The 19,753-nt window shown below is 39.8% G+C and overlaps 1 protein-coding gene across 9 annotated transcripts in view; it reads right to left on the bottom strand.

Annotated features, from left to right (window-relative positions):
- The window catches only part of LOC103465353 (inositol 1,4,5-trisphosphate receptor type 1-like), an 87,214-nt gene that overhangs the window by 16,776 nt on the left and 50,685 nt on the right, over window positions 1-19,753 (bottom strand). For all 9 annotated transcript variants that reach the window (XM_017304785.1, XM_017304776.1, XM_017304778.1 and 6 more), the window contains 12 exons: window positions 18,451-18,638; window positions 11,775-11,958; window positions 11,406-11,656; window positions 10,363-10,563; window positions 10,162-10,272; window positions 9,914-10,009; window positions 9,545-9,688; window positions 9,307-9,414; window positions 9,030-9,222; window positions 7,386-7,508; window positions 2,710-2,885; window positions 406-570 (listed from right to left, as the gene is read on the bottom strand). In XM_017304785.1, the coding sequence (XP_017160274.1) occupies window positions 406-570; window positions 2,710-2,885; window positions 7,386-7,508; window positions 9,030-9,222; window positions 9,307-9,414; window positions 9,545-9,688; window positions 9,914-10,009; window positions 10,162-10,272; window positions 10,363-10,563; window positions 11,406-11,656; window positions 11,775-11,958; window positions 18,451-18,638 (1,940 nt within the window). The remainder of the gene's footprint in view (window positions 1-405; window positions 571-2,709; window positions 2,886-7,385; window positions 7,509-9,029; window positions 9,223-9,306; window positions 9,415-9,544; window positions 9,689-9,913; window positions 10,010-10,161; window positions 10,273-10,362; window positions 10,564-11,405; window positions 11,657-11,774; window positions 11,959-18,450; window positions 18,639-19,753) is intronic.

Raw genomic sequence — 19,753 nt, 5'->3', positions numbered from 1 at the left:
ATTCTATGAGAATGAATTCTCATAGAATGAATTCTATGAGAATTCATTCTCATATAATTCATTCATTCTCATAGAGAATGAATTCATAGAGAATTCATTCTCTATGAATTCATTCATAGAGAATTAATTCTCTTTATTCTCTATGAATGAAGAGAATGTGCAATCTCAGCAGAAAAGCCATTAAAAAGTTCAGATTTTGAGGCAGAAATGCAAACAATGGCACAGATAAACAAACTTTTTGGTTTGAACCAAAATGAGCCTAAACTAAAAGGCTTTTAGTTTAGGCTCATTTGGAAAATTAATTTTCCATTTCAAAATTAAAAAGGAGAATGTGTACATGCCTATGAAAGTCGATGGATTTATATCCTGCAACAAACATCCTACGATTTACTGCTTCTGTCTTACCAGCAGGCTGTAGAAAAAGACATGACCAAACACTCCCAGGCAGCAGATGATGAGGTAGAGGAGATGATAGAGGAACTCGAAGTCCATCACCATGGCTTTGTATCCTCGTGTGAAAGTCCCTCGGTTTCCAACAAAGCTTATCAAGAAGATAATTTTATTACAAACCTAGAACAAAAAAGGTCATGTTTTGTTATTTTTAATGCCAATAAGGGATGATAAATCCTTAATACTTCTTAGAATGGCATCCTATTACCGGGGCCTTTACTATAGGAAAAAACGTGCCGACATCAGTGACGGTGAATTTTGAGCTAAATGAGGGCACACTGTTAGATTTATTCCATTTAAGAAGCTCAGTTTTCTGTGTAGATTAAGGGATTGACAAAAACCCGGTTAACACATCTTATGTATGGGTCCTGCTTGAGAAACCTCACTTCTTCGTCATATATCTGTATATAATGTAACCCACTTTCTTTCTAGGTGGTGTGGTGGTGTGTGTGGGAGGGTTTGGGTGATTACATCCTGCAAGGATTTTGATCAAAAACAAAAAGAAGATCTAAACAAATACGTAAAATGCTTAAGTTTGGGTGTAAATCTTTGGGTCTAATTCGAGAGTTCTGAATTTGTAAGAGAGAAAATTATAAACAGCAAAACAAAGGAGAAATCTGACCACTTGCATAAAAACTAGATTTCAGAGTTACCAGGTTACTGCAGCACATAGCAACATCTCTGGTTTCTTGTTTCAACCTGGTTTTTTATCTCATAACCTGCTTTTGTTTGTACATGTCAACAAAGGAACCCAAAAGAAAGTAAATTAATTATTATTATTGTTATTTTAGAGCATTAGGTGCTTTTAGGAGCATAAAAAAAAAAGAAAAAAAAAAAAAGAACTAGCAAAGCTGTAATGTCATTTCTGAGATCCAGCTTTGCATCTTACACCAGGCAACACGGCGCCGGCAGGAGGAGCTGGGAGGGCAGGAGGGGCAATGAGAGGGGCTTGTGTGGTTCTGGCTTGCCAAAAGACCGTTAGCATGGGAGGTGAAAGAAGAAGTGGAACTAGCTGGGAGGAGGTTTCTCAGTACTTGAAAGTGCATACACTGGTGACTTCGATTCCATTTCTCTGGGGAAAATTAATTTTAAACCACACAGAGACATTTTCTCACAGAAAGCATGAAGATGAAGAGTTTTAAATAGTTTCTATCAACGGTACTCAGTCATGTAGAGAGTTCTGCGAAACCAGCCAAGAAAATGGCCGTCCACGTAAACTGAGATACGGGGCACAGAGAGTGTTAACCAGAGAATCAGGTAAGAGGCCTCTGGCAACTTTGGATGAGCTGCAGAAAACCACAGCTGAATCTGTCAGTAGAACCAATATTGGTTGTATAAATCTTCTTTGGTGGAAGAACAGCAAGAAGGAAACCATTACTGAAAGACTTCAATAAGAAGTTCAGTTTTCCACAGTTCTGTATGTTCTTTGAACATACAGAACTGTTTAAAATACTTTTAAGACTCTTATGTATTGAGAAATGCCAACTTTCCATATTACCCTGAACACTCCCATCTCATGATGAAGCATGGTGGTGGCAGCATCATGTTTAAGGGATGCTTTTCTTCATAAGGGTCAAGGAAGATGGTCAAGGTTAATTGGAAGATTGGTCAACTAAATACAGAAGGTTCACCTCCCAGCAGGAACATGACTGTAGGCATGCAGTCAGCGTCACTGTGGACTGGTTGTGATTGAATGACCCAGTCAAACTCCAGAGCAAAATCCCACTGAGAGTCTGTGGTGAGACTGGGAAGCTGCTGTTTATGGATGTAAGTCATCCAGTATGACTGAGCCTGAGCTTTTTCAAAAAGAAGGATGGGGAAAACATGTCTACGTGCAAATAGCAGGCAAAGCAAAGACAAACTCAAAAAGTGATTATTTACTCAGCACTCCAAACTTTTAAGATAATCTGTGTAAAAAGTCTGAAAACTACGTACAACGTCACACTTACCCACTAATTTTGGTTGCTCTATCACATGAAATATCAATAAATTATGTTGGTGTTTGTGGCACTTGCAGGACAACATTATGAAACAACAAAGGGTACAAATACTTTTTGCATAGCACTTATCCCACGAAGCAATTTTCCTCAAATGGAGTAATCAGTTACAGAGAAATTAGCTTAAGAACTAAAATGTATTTTTCCTTTTTTGTGTCTGAATAGTAACACAACCATACAAAAAAGTAACAATTTAAAAGCATCCAAATATAAACAGAAGTCCGTAGGCTAAGCAACATCGCAAGGTTTTAAGTCGACTCACATTGAAAGCACCCAAAAGGAAGAGCGTAGGCTCCAGGCCCACGGAGAAGATAAGACGGAGGATTGTGACAGCGACCAGGGCTAAGATACCCAGCGGCTTCGGCATGAGCAGAACAAGGACCAGCGCTGCAAAGAATCCCATCCACAGCAATGCAGACAGACGGGGCTCCAGGATTCCTGCAGAACACACACACACACACACACAAACACACACGCACAAAGGCAATTAAATGGGAAATGGCCAGACAGAACTCAGCCATATCTACCAAAGCCTCCACGATAAAATGTGATTTTAAAGAATCTAGCAAACAACCCCTATATTTTACCTGCACTCCTCATCAGGCTGAAAGTTGCTAATTATTTTCATTGTAGAGTGAGTGTTAAAAGTTGAGATTACGGCTTTATAAATGTTCACACACTCACAAATACATACAAATATCACTAATATTTAGTCAAATGCCAATCAACAGGTTGCATAGTTTTTTATTTATTTTATTCATTTGCAGTTTAAAATGAACATGTCATAAGTGAAAGTTTTGAATGAAAAGGAGTAGTTAGAAGAGAAGAAAATCTTATATTTTATAGTTGATGGCTCTTTCTGGCAAAATCTGTGAACCTCATTTAAATCTCATTTCCAGCTATAAACCAAGTTTGTAGGCAAAGTTAATAAAGTTTTAAAAGGGTTGCGGTCGAGGCCTTTCCGGAGCATTAATACTGGTCTATTTTATCCATTTCAAAGTCAGCTTAGATACATCTGGGTTTATTTTCCTGTTTGAACACCCAGTTGAGTCCAAGTTTAAACCTTCAAGCAACCAGAATTTGCAGGTTGTCCTCTTTTTTCCCCCTCTATCTACAAGGTGGAACACAGCAGTACTGGCGGCAGCCACATTCAGCATGATACTGCTACCACCATGTTTATAAGTTGGTATAAGAAAGCTTTATTTTGAAATCTCCAAGCATTCCTGTCTTTGGGAGTCAAACATCTTCATCTTTTAACAAGTCGCTTTTGAAGCAAGGGTTTCGTTCTCGGCAGGTCGCCTGAAAGTCCCGGCTGTGGACAGTGAAGTCTGTTTTCCACCATCTATCAGTTTTGACAGCCTTGAACTTTGGTGGTTTCTGGATTATTTCTGTATCCAAGGCATTTTAATTTCATTTTAGCGTTATAGTCTTGGTAACAAATGATTTAATGTTTGACACAATTCAAGTCAAGACAAAGGGCTAGTTAGTTAATTAATCAGGTGTTCCTAAAACAGATCAGAACTTTATGGACTATCCCTGGACTATCCCTATCCATACCTGGACACGAACACATTTAAATGAGCTGCTCTAACAAAGTGGTGTGAAATATCCTGCCATAATTACAGCAGAAGCTTGTTGAAAGCCACAAAATATGCCAAATATTACTGTGCATGTACAATATATTTTTGAGTCTGCATGTATAATTTTAATTATTTCCAATGTGTGCACCAAAATCTTGATTTTTTTATTTTTATTTTTTTAATTGCTGAAGTTGTTCACTGTCTTAGTCCAGTTAAGGCCTAGAAGTAATTTGACATTATTACCCAGAATCTGAGTTTTAGTTCAGTACCTTAAACCTCTCCTGCATTGGAAAGTATTTGATTTCAACATGAGTAAGTTACATAACACCAGAACGTGTATGACACAGTTTTGTTGGAACTGAGTGTGTACGTGTTCACACAAATCTTTAGAGGGAGCCAAACCGATGCTCCCTCTGATCCTGAACTAAATCCAGGATTAGAGCCTGAAACATGGCTTTCATTTGGCAATGTGCCCGTCAAGCTAAAATCTCCTACCGGGTTTGATTTGCTTAAAAGCCGAGGCCACGCTTTAGCATATCCTAAAAGATTACTCTACTCACTGCATGCTTGGTCACAATCAAGATTAAAACCAGAAACAGGCAAAGAAGGAGAAATCTTCAAGGAGAATGAGACAGACGGAGCGAGAGACTGCTGCGGTTAGTTTTTTTTTTTTTCCTTCTCTTGCCCCCCCCCCCTCTGTTTCATTCTGTCCTTCCCCGTCTCTGGTTTTCTCTCCTTTCCAATCCCAGTGGAGATCACATGACAGGTGCCACTTACATAACAGCCTCTAAAAATACCTCAGCTGAAAGATTCATGAGGAATGAGCGGGGAGCAGCACGCAGCTCCTGTGATGTCGGAGACAGAAAGAGGCGCGCTTACGTGCGCTCTCAAACTTCCTTACGACTTCGTGCAAATATCTGCAGGACAACTGCAGAGCTGCACAGTTCGAAAGCTCGCGTGTGCTAAGAGTGTGGCATGCTAAGCAAACTTGCTCATCAAAAGCCAGTTAGTCATGCGTGCAGGCTGAACACACTGACCTAGATCTCTTGCTCCTATAACCTTCATTCTAAAGCCCTAAGTAACGGGGGAATGCGAGAGCACAGAGTGCATGTTTTCTCGAAGTCGGTGTGAGCAAAAGAGTAGACCCGGGGTCAGAAGTCATAAAAAGTGCCTGTTTCAGCAGGTCAAAGGTATGCAGGAGTCTCACGTGATATCACGCACACAGACAGAGCTCCCGAGGGCATAGAGATACAGTCGGGCATTATTCGTGTTGTGTAACAATTATTTTTATGTATGGAAAACAGACAAGACATCATGGCTGCTTAGTTTTTATATCAGAACATAGCAGTTTTTGTTTTCAACATTACAACAACTATTGTTGTAACAACTAAGTTATTCATTTAGTTTATTGGAAGTTTTATGATAGAGGTCTCTAAAGTTTCTGCTACAAAGACATCAACCTAAAAGTTCCCCTGAGCTGCTGCTGAGACCAAGCTGGCAATTAAATAAAGAAACTAGTTTGTTTTTTTAGATTAAAAACATAAAAACTTTTCTTCAGGTTTATCCCTCTAAAAAGTAGGTGTGCATTTTTACATGCTTTTTGATCTGGATGTTTTCTTTTCATATGATCAAAATAACTTTTAGACTGTTCTCAATAATAGTGGGTTACTCTTTTTGTTTTTGAAAATGAATTTAGCCACGCTTAATGAAGGGGTTTCTGGATTTTCCTGTTTCTGGTTCTGGTAAATTAAAATGAAAACAAAAGGATAAGCAAATAAAAGATGATAACATTGTACTGTACCTTAAATTCCCTTTTTCCTTTTTTATTTTTTTTATTTTGAAACCATGATTAATTTCCTACCTGGTTAAAAATTACACATTACTTTGAGTTCGTCTGAGAGATAAATTCCCAGTTAACGCTTTGAAGATCGTAGTTGAAAGGTGACAAAATGGGAAAACAAATTTCAAAGGGTACAGATAATTTTGCAGGATACTGTACATGAGTCATTTACCAATTTTATTTTTGTCACAACTGACATAATTTAAAAAGGCTTAAACACAATACAGAAGTTTTACTTGTAGGTTTTAATGTGGTCAAAAACATATACATGATGAATAACTTTTCAGATCATCATCATATATCTGACCCGTATGAAAACCTTGAGGCGCTTTAGATTCTGTTTACAGTAAAGACGGCAGTGGCGCAGTGTTTATTTGTTGTTTCCATAGCACTGGAGGGGAAATATGACGGGAAGCAATGAAGGCTGTGGGTGTGTCTTAAACCAGGATAGTCCCGCTCCTAATCCTGATCAGGTGATTAGACGTCAGTAGATCTGAATGTGGTGAAGAAAAGAGATCAGTAGGTCACTGCTGAAAATCAGCCCTTTAAAGCCGGTTTTTGTGGGTGGAAACAATGCATGGTTTAAAATGGGATTGATGTGAGAAAACTTTGTTGCAGCTTCCGACTGAATTAGTTGACTTCACTGCTGCTGATTTAAAAAAACGGGCATGAAGCAGCAATGCTACAATCACTAACTTTAATGTCTTTTATTAGGATTTTATGTGAAAGTCTACCTGTAAAGTGTGCTTTGCATACAGAGATCCTGTACAACAGAGGGGCAAATTTTTTTTAAGATACGTCTTGACCAGCTTTGCACATCTACTGTCAGACTGAAAATAATCCACATTCTTTTTTGGAAAGTAGGCGTCATGAACACCGACTTTCACGTTTTGTCACATTCTGAAACAGACTGAGGCCTTGGCTTTAACTAGGACATTTTGACAAATGCTTATTTTCCTTTTCTGACAATTGTGAAGAGAAACATCGCACCAGCATAAATCTGTTATTTAGTGTTCAGAATGCTATGCAGAATGTGTTTTCTGCCTCCAATAGTGTTGTAAACGTAGTGCAAAAAGTTCTGTTCTGGTATCACCTGACCAGTGAGCCTTCCTCCGCATGTTTGCTCGGTCCCCTAAGTGGCTTGAGGCAAAGCACAAACAGAACTTATAATGGCTTTATTTCAACAAAGGCGTTCATTTTGCAACTTTTCTATAAAGGTCTCCAACATCTTTGAAGTGTCCTCTTCATGTGCTCTTTGATGAAATATGAAAAACTTCAAAAAAGGCAATGCTCACTGCATTAGCCTTTTTCTGAACCTGGTTTTCTACAGAAGTCTGATTGCAATATCAAAAACGAAGAAAAACGGAACTCAAGTCTGAAAGCATGACTTCATCAAGACCTAGGCGTCTCCACTTCCCTTTCCCCTGCTTCTTAATTTATGTAAATATCTTTGAAATGAAATATTTCACAGTTGCACTTGCTTAACAACCTCTTGATGGTTAGATGAGCATGACTGACCTCCATGTACCCCCTCCAGGGGGTAGAAGAAGCAGACCAGCAGATTCATGAGCAGGGCCAGTTTAAAGGAGATGTTGCTCCACACCGACATGTTTCTGGAGCACCAGTATAGCACTGGCTCGGCTGGGGAGGAGAGGAAATACAGTCAGTCAAACTGAATTTAATTTTTAGTTCATTTAGATGCCAAAAAAATAATAATCTAAATGTACTGGTTTTCATAATCTATAATATACTTTAATGATCTAGAGATGGAATATGAGCGAATTAAGTTTGGACATCTGAACAGGAGAAAACTAAGAAATTGTGAGAAAATAAAAAAGAAATTTAAGCAACTTTGAACTCAGGTTCTTGAAATCCTGTCTTTCTTGACCTTTCTCCTCCAGCCTGACTTTTCAGACTTTGTAAACTTGGCTTTTATAGGAAAACAGAAACAGATGCAGGGACTTTTCAACGTCCATCCCCTCCTCTGAGTGAAAGACTAAATAAAGTTTGTGCGTGGGCACCAGAGTCTTGTATGTGGATTAGACTTGTCACAGGGAGTGGGTGTGGGTCTGCGTGTGTGTGTGCACGCACGATTGCGCACACTCTCACTTGTGATTCATAAGGTTACTGTACAAAACGCTTCACCGCTCAAATGAGTTTGGAAAGCCCCTGTCTGCTTTCACATAGCGGAAACATGCACTTGTACCACGAACATATAAAGGAGGGCAACAGTTGTCCCTGCACACTGGTGCCTCAGCACAGCTGTCCACTTATCCTGCCCAGGCTTGCTTTCTGTCATCTATTAGTTCAGAAATAATCCACACGTGCAGCAATTCACCACTATATAGTCACCTGACAAAATTAGGACACTCTAATAAACCCTTCACATATGGATGTCTGACCCAAAATTTTGCAAATCTGTAAAAAAAAAAAAAGTAATTCAATTGCACTTAAAAACCAATAATTAAATAGTGTATCAGACAGCAAACTAAGGATAAATCGCATTTCCTGGGACTTGACGATATTTCAATGCCAGTCTTTGGTGGATTTTCTGGTAGGTTATGGGTAATGTTGCAAAGGCAGTTCCTTCTTTCTTTAGCTTTTCTTTTCTTTTTTTTTTTTTTACAGGTAGTGCCACATTTTCTTCAAGCACCCTCTGATAGAGTTCATGGTGGATTATATGATAATGAGCTGACCTGGTCCCGATGCAGCCAAGCATCCACAAACTATAACACTTCCACTTTTTTTTGTACAATTCACATAAAGTTATTTTACTTGAGTGATGTAATTAGGAAATACTAAACATTTAATTTTAGACTCATCTGTCCCAAGAACATTTCTCCAGAAGTCCTGGTCTTTGTGTACTAGATCTACAGCAAACCTTAGTCTGGCCTTCATGCTTTCTTAGACAGGAAAGCTGTTTCACTTTGACTTTCCATAAAAGTTAGATGTGTTTTGTGATTGAAAAAGCGCTTCCATATCCGCATCATCGGCAAAAACTTTAGGGTTTTTGATCTTGTGGATTTCTCTCAGGAAGGAAATATGTTAAAATGTGTTCAAAAAATGTTTAATCCCATTAGTACTACTGTGAGATACTTCTTTTATACTTCTACTTTTACATGATCAAGATTTTTTAAGCATGTTGGATATTCTTCACCCTACCTCTCAGCTTCTTCTGCCAGTTCATCTCATTGAAAAGGTCTTCTGCTCGCAGGAAAAAGTCATTAATCTTGCTGCCCTGCTCGTCTCTCTCGGTCGTGTAGTAGATCCGCAGCTTCGACTCCGAGGTCAGGAACTCGCAGATGTTGGGTACGGGGAATACTATCTCCTCCATGGTGCGATCCTGACGCACAATCTAAAACACAGAGGCTCAAACAGTCACCTTAGAGGGACTCCAATCCCTCTGCAACATTTAGCTTTAGGGTCGAGTGTGTCTGACCTCTATCTGAGCAGTATGCTTGGCATAAAACTCTAGGGCTTTGTCTCCATCGCCGCTGCCACCTCCAGGTTTTAACATTATGGAAAGCTCTTTATTATGGCGCGCCAACTGCAAAGTAGCCAACAAGAGCGATTTTTTTCACGAAAGCAGCAGAAAGAAGTATCTGTGTTTTCTCATATTTCGCATGAAGGCCAAAAAACATGATCTAATTAAGATTTTGCAAATACAAATATCCAACCTGGTGAGCCAGAATATAAATGTTGTGTCCAACGTTTCGAGGTGAAGCTGCATCATGTTCTTCTTCATCTCTAACATCCTCTTCCTCATTTATATCCACAAACTCTTCCTCACCCTGAAGATAGGCCTTCTTTATCACCTCCACCTGCAAAGACATATATTAATGTATCGGAAAACTATTCGCAAGTTTTACGTGTTTTGGCAAATTATAACCCCAAATTGAATTTATTTCCTTCCAATTTACACCTAGGCACTAGTTTTTGTCGGTTCATCGCACAAAAACCCAACAAATCATTGAAGTTTGAGGCTGTAACATGAACAAAAACGCAGTTATAGTATCAAAGCACAAGAAATAAGTTGAGTTTCCCACCAGCTCTTTAGGCTTCATGTTGTACAGGATCCTTTCTGCGTTCTCACTGTCATGTCGGCTCTCCATGATGGCGAGCAGCAACTTGGAGGCGTTGTTCTGGGAGGAGAATTAAAGAGACGCTTTGTGAGAAAATGCACAGAGGCATAGAAGCACATTATTTCTCACAAGGGTAGAAATGATCAATAACTGATGGCTAATAGCAACAACAAAGAAACAAAACTTAAGATTTAGTAAACTTCCAGCCTCACCTTGAGCTCTAACACTAGATCCATCCGTTTCTTTCCAAGCGGGTTGATGTCATTCAGAATCAGAGCAATAATGATGTCAATACCATTGGATTCATGAGTTGCTATACAGTTCTGGAGGAATTATAGACATAACATAAATAAATGCTGTATAGTGGGGTAGTGCAGTGAGAGAACTTCCTGTTTCTTTTGCATCTCCTGTACCTGGTTTTCATGACAGGGGCCTTGGCAGTACTCCGTCAGGCTCTCCAGCGTTTGGTTGATGAGGGCAACGTTGTCCTCATTGATGTACAGTCCCAGCAGCCCGAGGCCTCCGGTGGTGCTTCCACAGATGCAGTCCAAGAACTGCAAGGTCTCACAGACCAGGTTGTAGTTGTTCTTTTTGATCTGATTACGAAGGAAGTTCTAGCAGAACACAGAAATTACGCAGGGATACCGATTAAAGTCAAAAAGTTGGACCGGGAAATCCGGACTGATAACTATTTAGACTAAAAGCTAGTTTAATAATAAGACAATGACTGAACAGTTCAGATGAATAATTATGTTACTAACAACATAACTTCAAATGTAAAAGGTATGGGTCTGATACAGGTGCCTAGGAATACCACGGTATTTAGACTTATAGATGACTGATATGGACTTATGTTTTTATTATACTTTCTGGTATGGAGCATATAGTAGTTTGACTTTGTCTGTTGCTGTACACAAATAAATGTTATGAATTTGTGGCAATACACATACAAATTAAATTTTTACCCATTGTTATCTCAACTCATGCTGGAAGGTCTATACAAAAACTATTACTTCTGCAAAAACATGAATAAAGATAGTTCGCGGTCAAATGCGCTTCTTTACTTAATCTTGCAGCAATCATAAGGTATTTAATTAATAGATTTACCGTCATAAACAGAAGTAACTTTAGTTTATTATAAGGCTTGAGATAAGTAAATAAAAATTACACCCACAAAGACAAGGAGAGAATTTCTTTTTTCAACACTGGCCTGAATTACTGCTGGGTTTTATTTATGCTCCAAATGCCTTACTTTATTTTTTCAGAACATATCGAAAGACAAGAAATTAAATAAAGATTTTCAGTGTTTAGATCTATTCAAAAGCCGTGGATGTGTAAACCTGACATTTAACCCAAGCAATTATTGTGACAAAAGACAGCTTAAATATAATAGCAAAACTCATCTAAAACCCATGAATGATATACTGAAGCCTATCTGCTACGCAGTGTGTCCCACCTGCAGGTCGCGGTTGTGGTTCTCACAAAGCAGCTGCAGGAAGCGAAGAATTGGCTGCATGATAACGACCACAAAGCTCATCTTCTCCTCCTGGTTCTTGGCCCCGGCGCTGGGAATCCCGTCTGTTGAGGAACAGTGGTCCTCTGGCTCAGCTTCCCGTCGGTAAGAGTTGAACGCCTTCTTGGTGGCAGATGAGGCCTCTATCAATTGCTCTTTCACATCTTCTGTCATCGACACAGTTAAATCTCGGGCTGCAGCAAAGTTGTGAAACAAAAAGTCATCATTTAGTAGGTAACTATCAATTTACAAAGTCTGATATCTGACCTAAAAAATTAATGACTGTTTTCTGCTTTTAATTTTATGTCAGACCTTTTTTGCGAAGAGGGTCATCTCTGTCCTGGTTATCTTCGTCTCTTCTCTTGTTTCCTAAATCGCTGGTGTTTACCGTCACAGTCGCTTTGATTTCCTGCTGAGCCGACTTCATACGGTCGTAGAAAACCCGAAAGAACTTCTCTGAGTTCTTGTCATCGGTCAAACGGCAAAAGAAAGAGCGCTGGATACAAGGAAAAATATTGGACAATTTTATTAAATAGGAAAATGTCATCGTGTTTTAAAGCCAGAAACCCCAGAAATTTTCCAAACATGAAACAAAGTTGAATCACAACAAAAAATCGGAACTGATCACCAAGACGTTCTGTTTGAACATAGCTTACTTAGCTATACGGAAGCTCTGATCTTAACATGACAGAACACCTTTTTATAGTTTTAAAGCTGAGCAGGGCTTCCTGTCCAACATCAGTGTCTAACCTCACAAATGCACTTCTGGAAAAATGGCCAAAACCCCAATCAACATAAAAACACTCCTAAAGCTTGTGGAAAAACTTCCCAGAAGAACTGGAGGTGCTAAAGGATGAGCCAACAACACAACTCAAATTAAAGTTCATTTGTGTGTGAATTTAAATGAATGTATACTTTTTGGCAATATACTGTTTGCGTCAACTTTGGACTTAGAAATTAGCATGCCATCAAGATCTATAAGTTCAAACACATCTTAACAGGACAAACCTTATGTATTTATGGGTTTCAAACATGTTATCATGTAAAAGCTCTACAAAATGCATCAGCTATTGCCACAGCAAATGGTTTCACTTTCTGTCTAAGAAATCTTGAAAATAAAAGTTTCAAAGCACCTACAGCATTGTCCTACAAGAAATAAGGCAAGGAATTTAATTATTAACACAAATATTGCACTTTCGATATCAGTGAGAGCATGTTTTTATAATCAACACCATTCAAGAGTCATAACCAGTATCGCTTGATATGAGAAAACAGGTCTTATCAGGGCCTTCAGAAGATGTTATACAACGGCCATGAAGGAGGTCCAAGATATGAGCGGGTTTAACGCCATGGTTACGGCTGCAAAATGGGGTCACAGGGAATTAGAGCACTTTCAAGCTTGCCACGGACGATGTATACAGCGTGTCCCAGTCCAGAAGGCTGTTGTTTTGATTATGTAAGAGCTGTTACTGCTGCAGTATATGGAAAGGCTTTTTACCAGCCAAAGCAGCCTTGCCACACTTACAGGGTGAAAAAAATTACATAGGACAGACGGGAGGGAGAAATCTGGCCTACTTGCACAGATCGAATGGCAGAGACGGTGTGTGGGGAAAGCGAACGAGGAAGAAAAACTGACTATAAATGAAAAAGAGGGATGATTGAGTGAGGGGAAATGAGAGCAAGAGATAGGGAGGGACAGAATTTTATCAGGCAGTATTTAGGCCACTTCTCAAATTTTGTTACATAACCATCTGCCTTTCTAGGTTAGACGTAAGGCTGGAGAACAAAAGACACAAATTACAGTCATGATGTTTCCATTTCTCCTTCTCCAACAAAATACTTCCAGTGACTTTGAAATTAAAAAGGGCTGTATAGCTACAAAGCTACAAAAAAACAACAAAAAAAAAAACAAGCGAGTCTAATCAGCTTTTTGACCAAAGTACCTTGAGGAAGAACAATGATATTAATCTGAACTCGCACTTCAAAAGGAGACCCGCAGCTCTGTGCCCCACCCCGGCCATCCTCCACTGAGCTGCAGACCTCCTGCACGTACACACTCTGCCAAGTCTCAAAGACAAGGAGATGGACAGCGTGAGGAGAGCGAGAGAAACCGCCGGCCAAGACAAGGCCATCGAGCAATAAACAACCTGATGATAGACGGGAAGCGCAGAGACGGGATTAGCTGCACCACTGACAGTCCAGCCAGGATTTTACAAGTCTAAGCACGCCTGTGGAGGGTATGAACATGAAGGAGGTGGGGGCTAGTTATTGTCGTGCTCATATAACTCTGTAGCAAGGGGTAAACAACGAGGCACGGGGCGAGTAACATACACCAACCCGACCACGGGAAACACAGAGGAGCACTCATCCTTAAGCATTACATAACTAGCACCGCCGCACACAAACAAAAATTCTTGTACAGTTCAAGCACAAACAGACTGGAGATTGCACACACCAGTAGTACGCCCACTGACTTCTGCACTTGCGGAAAAAAAAAAAATGGGTCAGCTGTCTCTGGCAATCAGCGCATGCCAGTTTTGAAAAGGACATGCCCACAATCGCACGCATGCCCTAAAGTTCAGTCTTCTCTATCGGCCATTTTTGTTCTTATGTAATCAAGCTGGTTTTCCACACTTTGTTTTATCAAAGCAGAATGGCTCCTCTGTAGGAAATGCCAGACACCACAGATATCCCAAACAGTGTGAGAGTGCAGCAGCACACCAGAAGGGCCTTTTCATCTTTATTAGACGATCATGTTCCACGTTGGTAAAGGCTTGTTTGTTTCACTCCCATTTAAAGAAACCAAATGTGCTGGTCATCAAAAAAACATTTTCATATTCACCTGCAGCCTAGAAGCCCCAAAATGCAGCACTTTGTCAAAACTCAGTTACTAAGAACTACACTGTAGTGCGTCACCGAAACAAAGACAATGCCACAGCAAAGGCCAACAAAAAAAAAAAAAAAACAGAGCGACATAACTTTCATTTTTTGATTTCTTCAGAAATGTTTTTGACAATGAATCAGAAGTGAGAGCCTTAAGCTTTCATATCTAACCACGCTGCTGCCTCTGTAGTTTCGACGTTTTCCCTGAGAAGCTCATCGACAAAAAATCCGTGCCACTGCTTGCACGGCCCTCTGCGTGTTTTGGTAGGATGAAAAAAAAAAAAAAGGCGAGGACGAAAGCGTAGAGAGATGAGGTGGACGGAGAAGAGGGCCACGCATCTCAGGGGCCCCCCTGTAGTGTTGGGTAAACACAGAGCCTGTCTGTAACTATGAGACGGAGAGGAGCGGGGCCAGGAGGGGGCGGACAGTGCTGAAAAACAAGGTCATAGCGCTTTCCCTTCTCTCCTTCCGTTCCGCCACTTGGCATCAACAAAAGGATGTTATGTAACAGCTATTTATACTTGCGCTCCTCTTTTCCTCTCACCCTCCCTCTCACGTCAGCCAGCACCACATGTAGACCAAAACGGAGCTGCTGCTTAGCTTTGCTTTACCCCCTGAAGAAATGTTTCTCCTTTTTTTCTCTCATCCCTTTTCTTCCTCCCACAAACTATCCGAGTCTGTTAGGATTTTCAATTTTAAATCAACAGGGTTCTCCCCCCCCCCCCTCCATTCACAACACCTCGGCAGGGAAAGAGAGCAGCGTGGCGTGTAGTTAGACGGCAGATGGCGGATGAGTGAAATGTCACAAGTCACCATGTCACAACAGAATTTACAGTTGCGCTTGATTTGTCATAGCTCTTTGCAGCAAAGCTGACCGGAGACAGAGGAGAAGAGGAGAGGAAAAGAAGCTTTGTGTATGAGGTGTAAGATAGGGACTTTGGGAAAAAGCTACCACTTAAAAGTAAATAAGTGAGAATGCAATGACATTTTTTAACCATCAGAATTTTTTTGTGTTAAACCTAAAACACCACAGAGACTTTATGTAGAGCAAAAATGTTTTTGATCTGTTACTTTTGGAGAATAAAAGCCCACTCCAAAATGTTCTTCCATGACTAACTTCACCACTCTGACTGTATACTCTGGTAGTTGAGTTTTTCTAGTCTTGCCATGTTAAAAAACATATTTTTTATTTGTTTTTTTCCACATGTAAAAAAAACCCCATGCATTTGGCAATTTGGCAATTGATATGCAATAATTGTGCAAACTTTGAAAAGTACGGTTTGCATTTTATTTATCCTCTTTGCTCCAATCAATACTTTGTAGAACTGCTTTTTGTTTTGAGGCGTGTCTCTCTCCACTACTGTTCTACATTTAGATTATGGGTGCCCACGTCCAGAACCTTCATCTGTTATATCCATCCCTGACTCAGCACACCTGAATCAAATGGGTAAATTCCCTCATTAGAAATCAATCAGCTCTGAAGAGGTCTGGTAATGACACATTTATGAGATTTAGATGTGTTTGAGCTGCCCTCCAGGACTGGACTTGGACACCCCAGTTTAGACATTACATTTTGTAGTTATGCTACAGATTTTCTGTAACATTTACTCTGGACTTTGACTGGACCATTCTAACACACAAATATGCTTTGATCTAAGTCATGCTAATGTTTCTCTGGCTTGTGTTCAAGATCATTGTCCAGCTGGGAGGTGAACCTGCAATCCCTTCACAGGTGTTTTCAGCCTCTAACAGATTTTCTCACAGGATTTCCTGGCCTTTTCTTTGGTGAAGCAAAGCATCCTGAGCCATGTGTTTGTGTGGGAACAGAGTTCATGAGGTGTTGTGTAATGTTATTCACAACATGCAATGTTTTGCTTGTTATTAGACACATGAACGAGTTTCTTCTTTCTCATGTCTGCAGTGTCCCTTACATGACTGGAAACAAGCTGCAAATTGGATTTTGTTCTTTTTTTTCTTGCCATCTCGTAAAATGCTCAGATTTGTGGAGCGTGTAGCTTATGGCTGAGCTGTCAGCTGTGGATCTCAGCACCTACTTCAACAGTAGCTTAGGTCTCGTGGACTGTTTCTCTAATTAATGTCCCCCAACAAGCCAGTCAGTTGACATGTGCAGCCATGTTTTATAACTTAATCATGTTTCAAAAACCTCCACAAAAGTATTGGTGACATGTCTATCGGTGCCTCGTGATGCCGTTTGTTCACTAATGTTCTTCAGGAAACCTCTGAGGAATTCACAGAACAGATACATTTGTACAGATATGTAATTACATAAAGGCACACAAATCCAGTCAACCATTAGGTTGACTGGATTTGAGTAAAAGGAGAATAAATAAAAATCCATGTCACACTTTCTACATTTAAAATTTCTGAAAACTTTGCATGATTTTCCAAACACTTATTATGGATTACTTTGTATGTTGCAATGAAACAACATTGAATTTTGTACTTGTAATATGAAAAAATGTGAAAAGGCTCATAAGGAATAACCCATTTCAAGAACTTCAAACTTATATTGTTGGCGGCATAAAACGTGCACATTATTCTTCCTCAGCAAGAGTGGTCATTTTCTTCAAAGATCCGCATCTTTTATTGCAACAAACATTTTAAATTTTACAGCATTATTTCCATCTGGAATTTACTGCCTGTCTTTGTTCTTCCAAATCCTGTTCCTGATCTTTTGGAAACTGATAATATTTTCAAACTGATAATTTTCTCAGAACTGCACATCTTTTATTTCCGTTTTGTATGAAAGCTCTAATGTGAGGTTAGAAGTCACATTAATATCAGACGTTGTATTCTTGAACACTGTCAAGACATTCTGGTTTAGTCTTGAAGTTCCTAAAATAATCAATTAAGTTTCTTACTGACACACTGAAGCATAGTTTGAAATATGCAATATTTTCTATCCAGTGTTCCTTGCTTGCTTTGTGCTTAGAAATATTTATTAATTATTGCATGTGGGCATTTATGCATTGGTCTTGCAGGTCCGATACAGTTTGAAGAGCTGAATGCCGGCGATTTACAGTACATAATTTGGCTATTTTTTTTCACCAAGTAGGGTAAGAGTAAATAGTTAACAGTGTTACGTGAAAACGAGATATGCGACACCCAACAGGTGTTCGGGAAGTAACAATGGATGATGAAGCTGTAAAAAAAAAATCTAAGCATGAGGTGATCTATGACTTATCACGGACTTGGCTTCCACTCACACTGCTGGAAACCTTTAGGATATTACCCAGTAACTTAAAGCAGACAAATGTTTCCATACTGTAGTATATTTCTATCTCAGCAGGATACATTTTCAAATTTTTTTCCTCAGGCAAACACGAGTTGGGAAGGGTTAGGAGATCTCCAGTTTTTCCTCAATCCCCTCTCTGTGTTTCCTCACCTCTCCACCCTCTCTCCCCACTGCCCCAGTTCCGGAGGCCCGCCATGACCCAGTTTGGGCGGCAGGAGAACCTAAGGGAGCGAGGCAGGAATGTTTTGAAGGCTGAGACATTCCTCATTGTTCATTCACACTGCCTTATGTAACACAGACTGATCACGTGACGCTGCTTTGCAGCAGCCGTGGGAAGCCGATGCATTATCTCCGCCTTAGTGGCTTCCTCGCTCTAATCTGATTATGCAAGCCCCGGCTTACACAACAGCACGCAGACTGACCGACAAGAATGGACAGACAAAGAGATAAACTGATTTAAAAAAGGAGAGAAACGGAGACAACATAAAGACCTACAGAGAGAGAAGGTCTGAAGGGCTACGGTTAAATCCAAGAGGGGGAAATGTTTAACGTAATTTCACAGCCTGATTTTTGTGGTTATCGACAGACTGGGAAAATGATTAACAGATGACCCGGTTTTTTGTCAACATAAAGTAGATTGAGAAATGGAGGGTGGGAATGTATATATGCACAACTGTGATGGCATACTGACCCACATGTAGTGCATTCTTTCCATTTTAGGCAAATAAAAAAATGTCAAAACTCTTCACTACTGACTGATGTTAAATACTCAGGCACTATTTAATAGTAAACACCATCCACAAAAACATGTAAACTCAAATGATGGAGTAAAAGACTTGTGTGACTGACCTGGATAGTTGTGTTTCCGCCTTCCAGCAATGCAATGGCCAAGAGGATGCTTTCTTGGAAGACTCTGTCACTGGTAGTGTTCATGATTAGATCAATAACGAGATCAGAAGCTCCTTCTTTGTCCAGATGACACTGAACCTCTGACAGAGTCATTTCCCCCCGACTGAGGCCGCCTGGACCCCCTAAAGCTGCAAGAGCAAGACAGAGCAGCAGTTAAACAAATGTAAATAAATTACATTTGACAAACTTTATTCACTTGTGTCACTTGTGACCGATTAATTATTTTTTTTAAGTTGGGGCTCCATTCACTTTTTTCAGTGTATGCTCCAACACTGTTGGACTAAGCACTGAGAGATTATGCATCAAGAAAATGAACTTATTCCTAATATCAACCTATGTGTTTGAACATACTGCGTTTGCACAGTAGAAGGACATGAAATCTTTTAGAATACCTAGAGGACCATTGATACCAATGTTTTGAATCTAATTCATAAATGCAGATTTTTAAAAAGAAAAAAAAAGTATTTCATTTTAAATAAATAAAAATTTTACAGTTTAGTATCTAGCCCCAAACAGCTCAGGTTTACAGCTGTGTAAGTCACTGCACCCAGCTTTTCCTGCACATTTCTCCCTCAGCGTGGGGCCCCAACCTCAGGCTGCATATTGAATTCCTTTCCTGGCTCTTGTTTCTGCAACAGGTGCACAGACTGTTTCCACAAGAAGCACCAGCCTGTCTCTTAGCAACAAAAAGAAGTTAATCATGGATGGGAGAGGGCATGCTTTCTGTGGTCTGGATGGTGTGCATGGGCAAGATGGGAAACTAGGATCCAGTATGATTGTGTTTATAAACTTAGTCAAATGCTGCTCATTACAGCAAGTTAGATAATGTGAATGAATTTTATGCCAGACAAATAATTTAATTTTAAATTCATAAAAATCATAGGCTCAGAGCAACTGTAGGTTGATAAAAAACACCTTATATAATTACAAATGTTAAAAATCAACCAATGACTCCAATAGCCATTGCGCATTGCTTCAGTATTTTGACTCCAGATAGTAACACATTGACCTCTTTATCGCGTATTGATAATAATGTTGTGCTCTGTGTGCTCAAAGGGCAGCTCGCAGCACAACCACAGGGCTGATAACCACCTCGGGGCCAGACAGATACAGCCACATTCTTATGTTTCATCTCTTGTAAGGAGAAAAAAAAAAAGCAAAAGGTTCACAGAGGCTCTGCCATCTGATATCATCATTCCGGGCAGCAAGATGCCCTTTATGTTTTTTCCAAAGGCTTATTGCT

The sequence above is a fragment of the Poecilia reticulata genome, linkage group LG5, assembly GCF_000633615.1.
Source record: "Poecilia reticulata strain Guanapo linkage group LG5, Guppy_female_1.0+MT, whole genome shotgun sequence".
NCBI classification, from domain to species: Eukaryota; Metazoa; Chordata; class Actinopteri; order Cyprinodontiformes; family Poeciliidae; genus Poecilia; species Poecilia reticulata.
The sequence above is the reverse complement of the archived record's forward strand: the minus strand, read 5'-3'. Positions and strand labels throughout refer to the sequence as shown.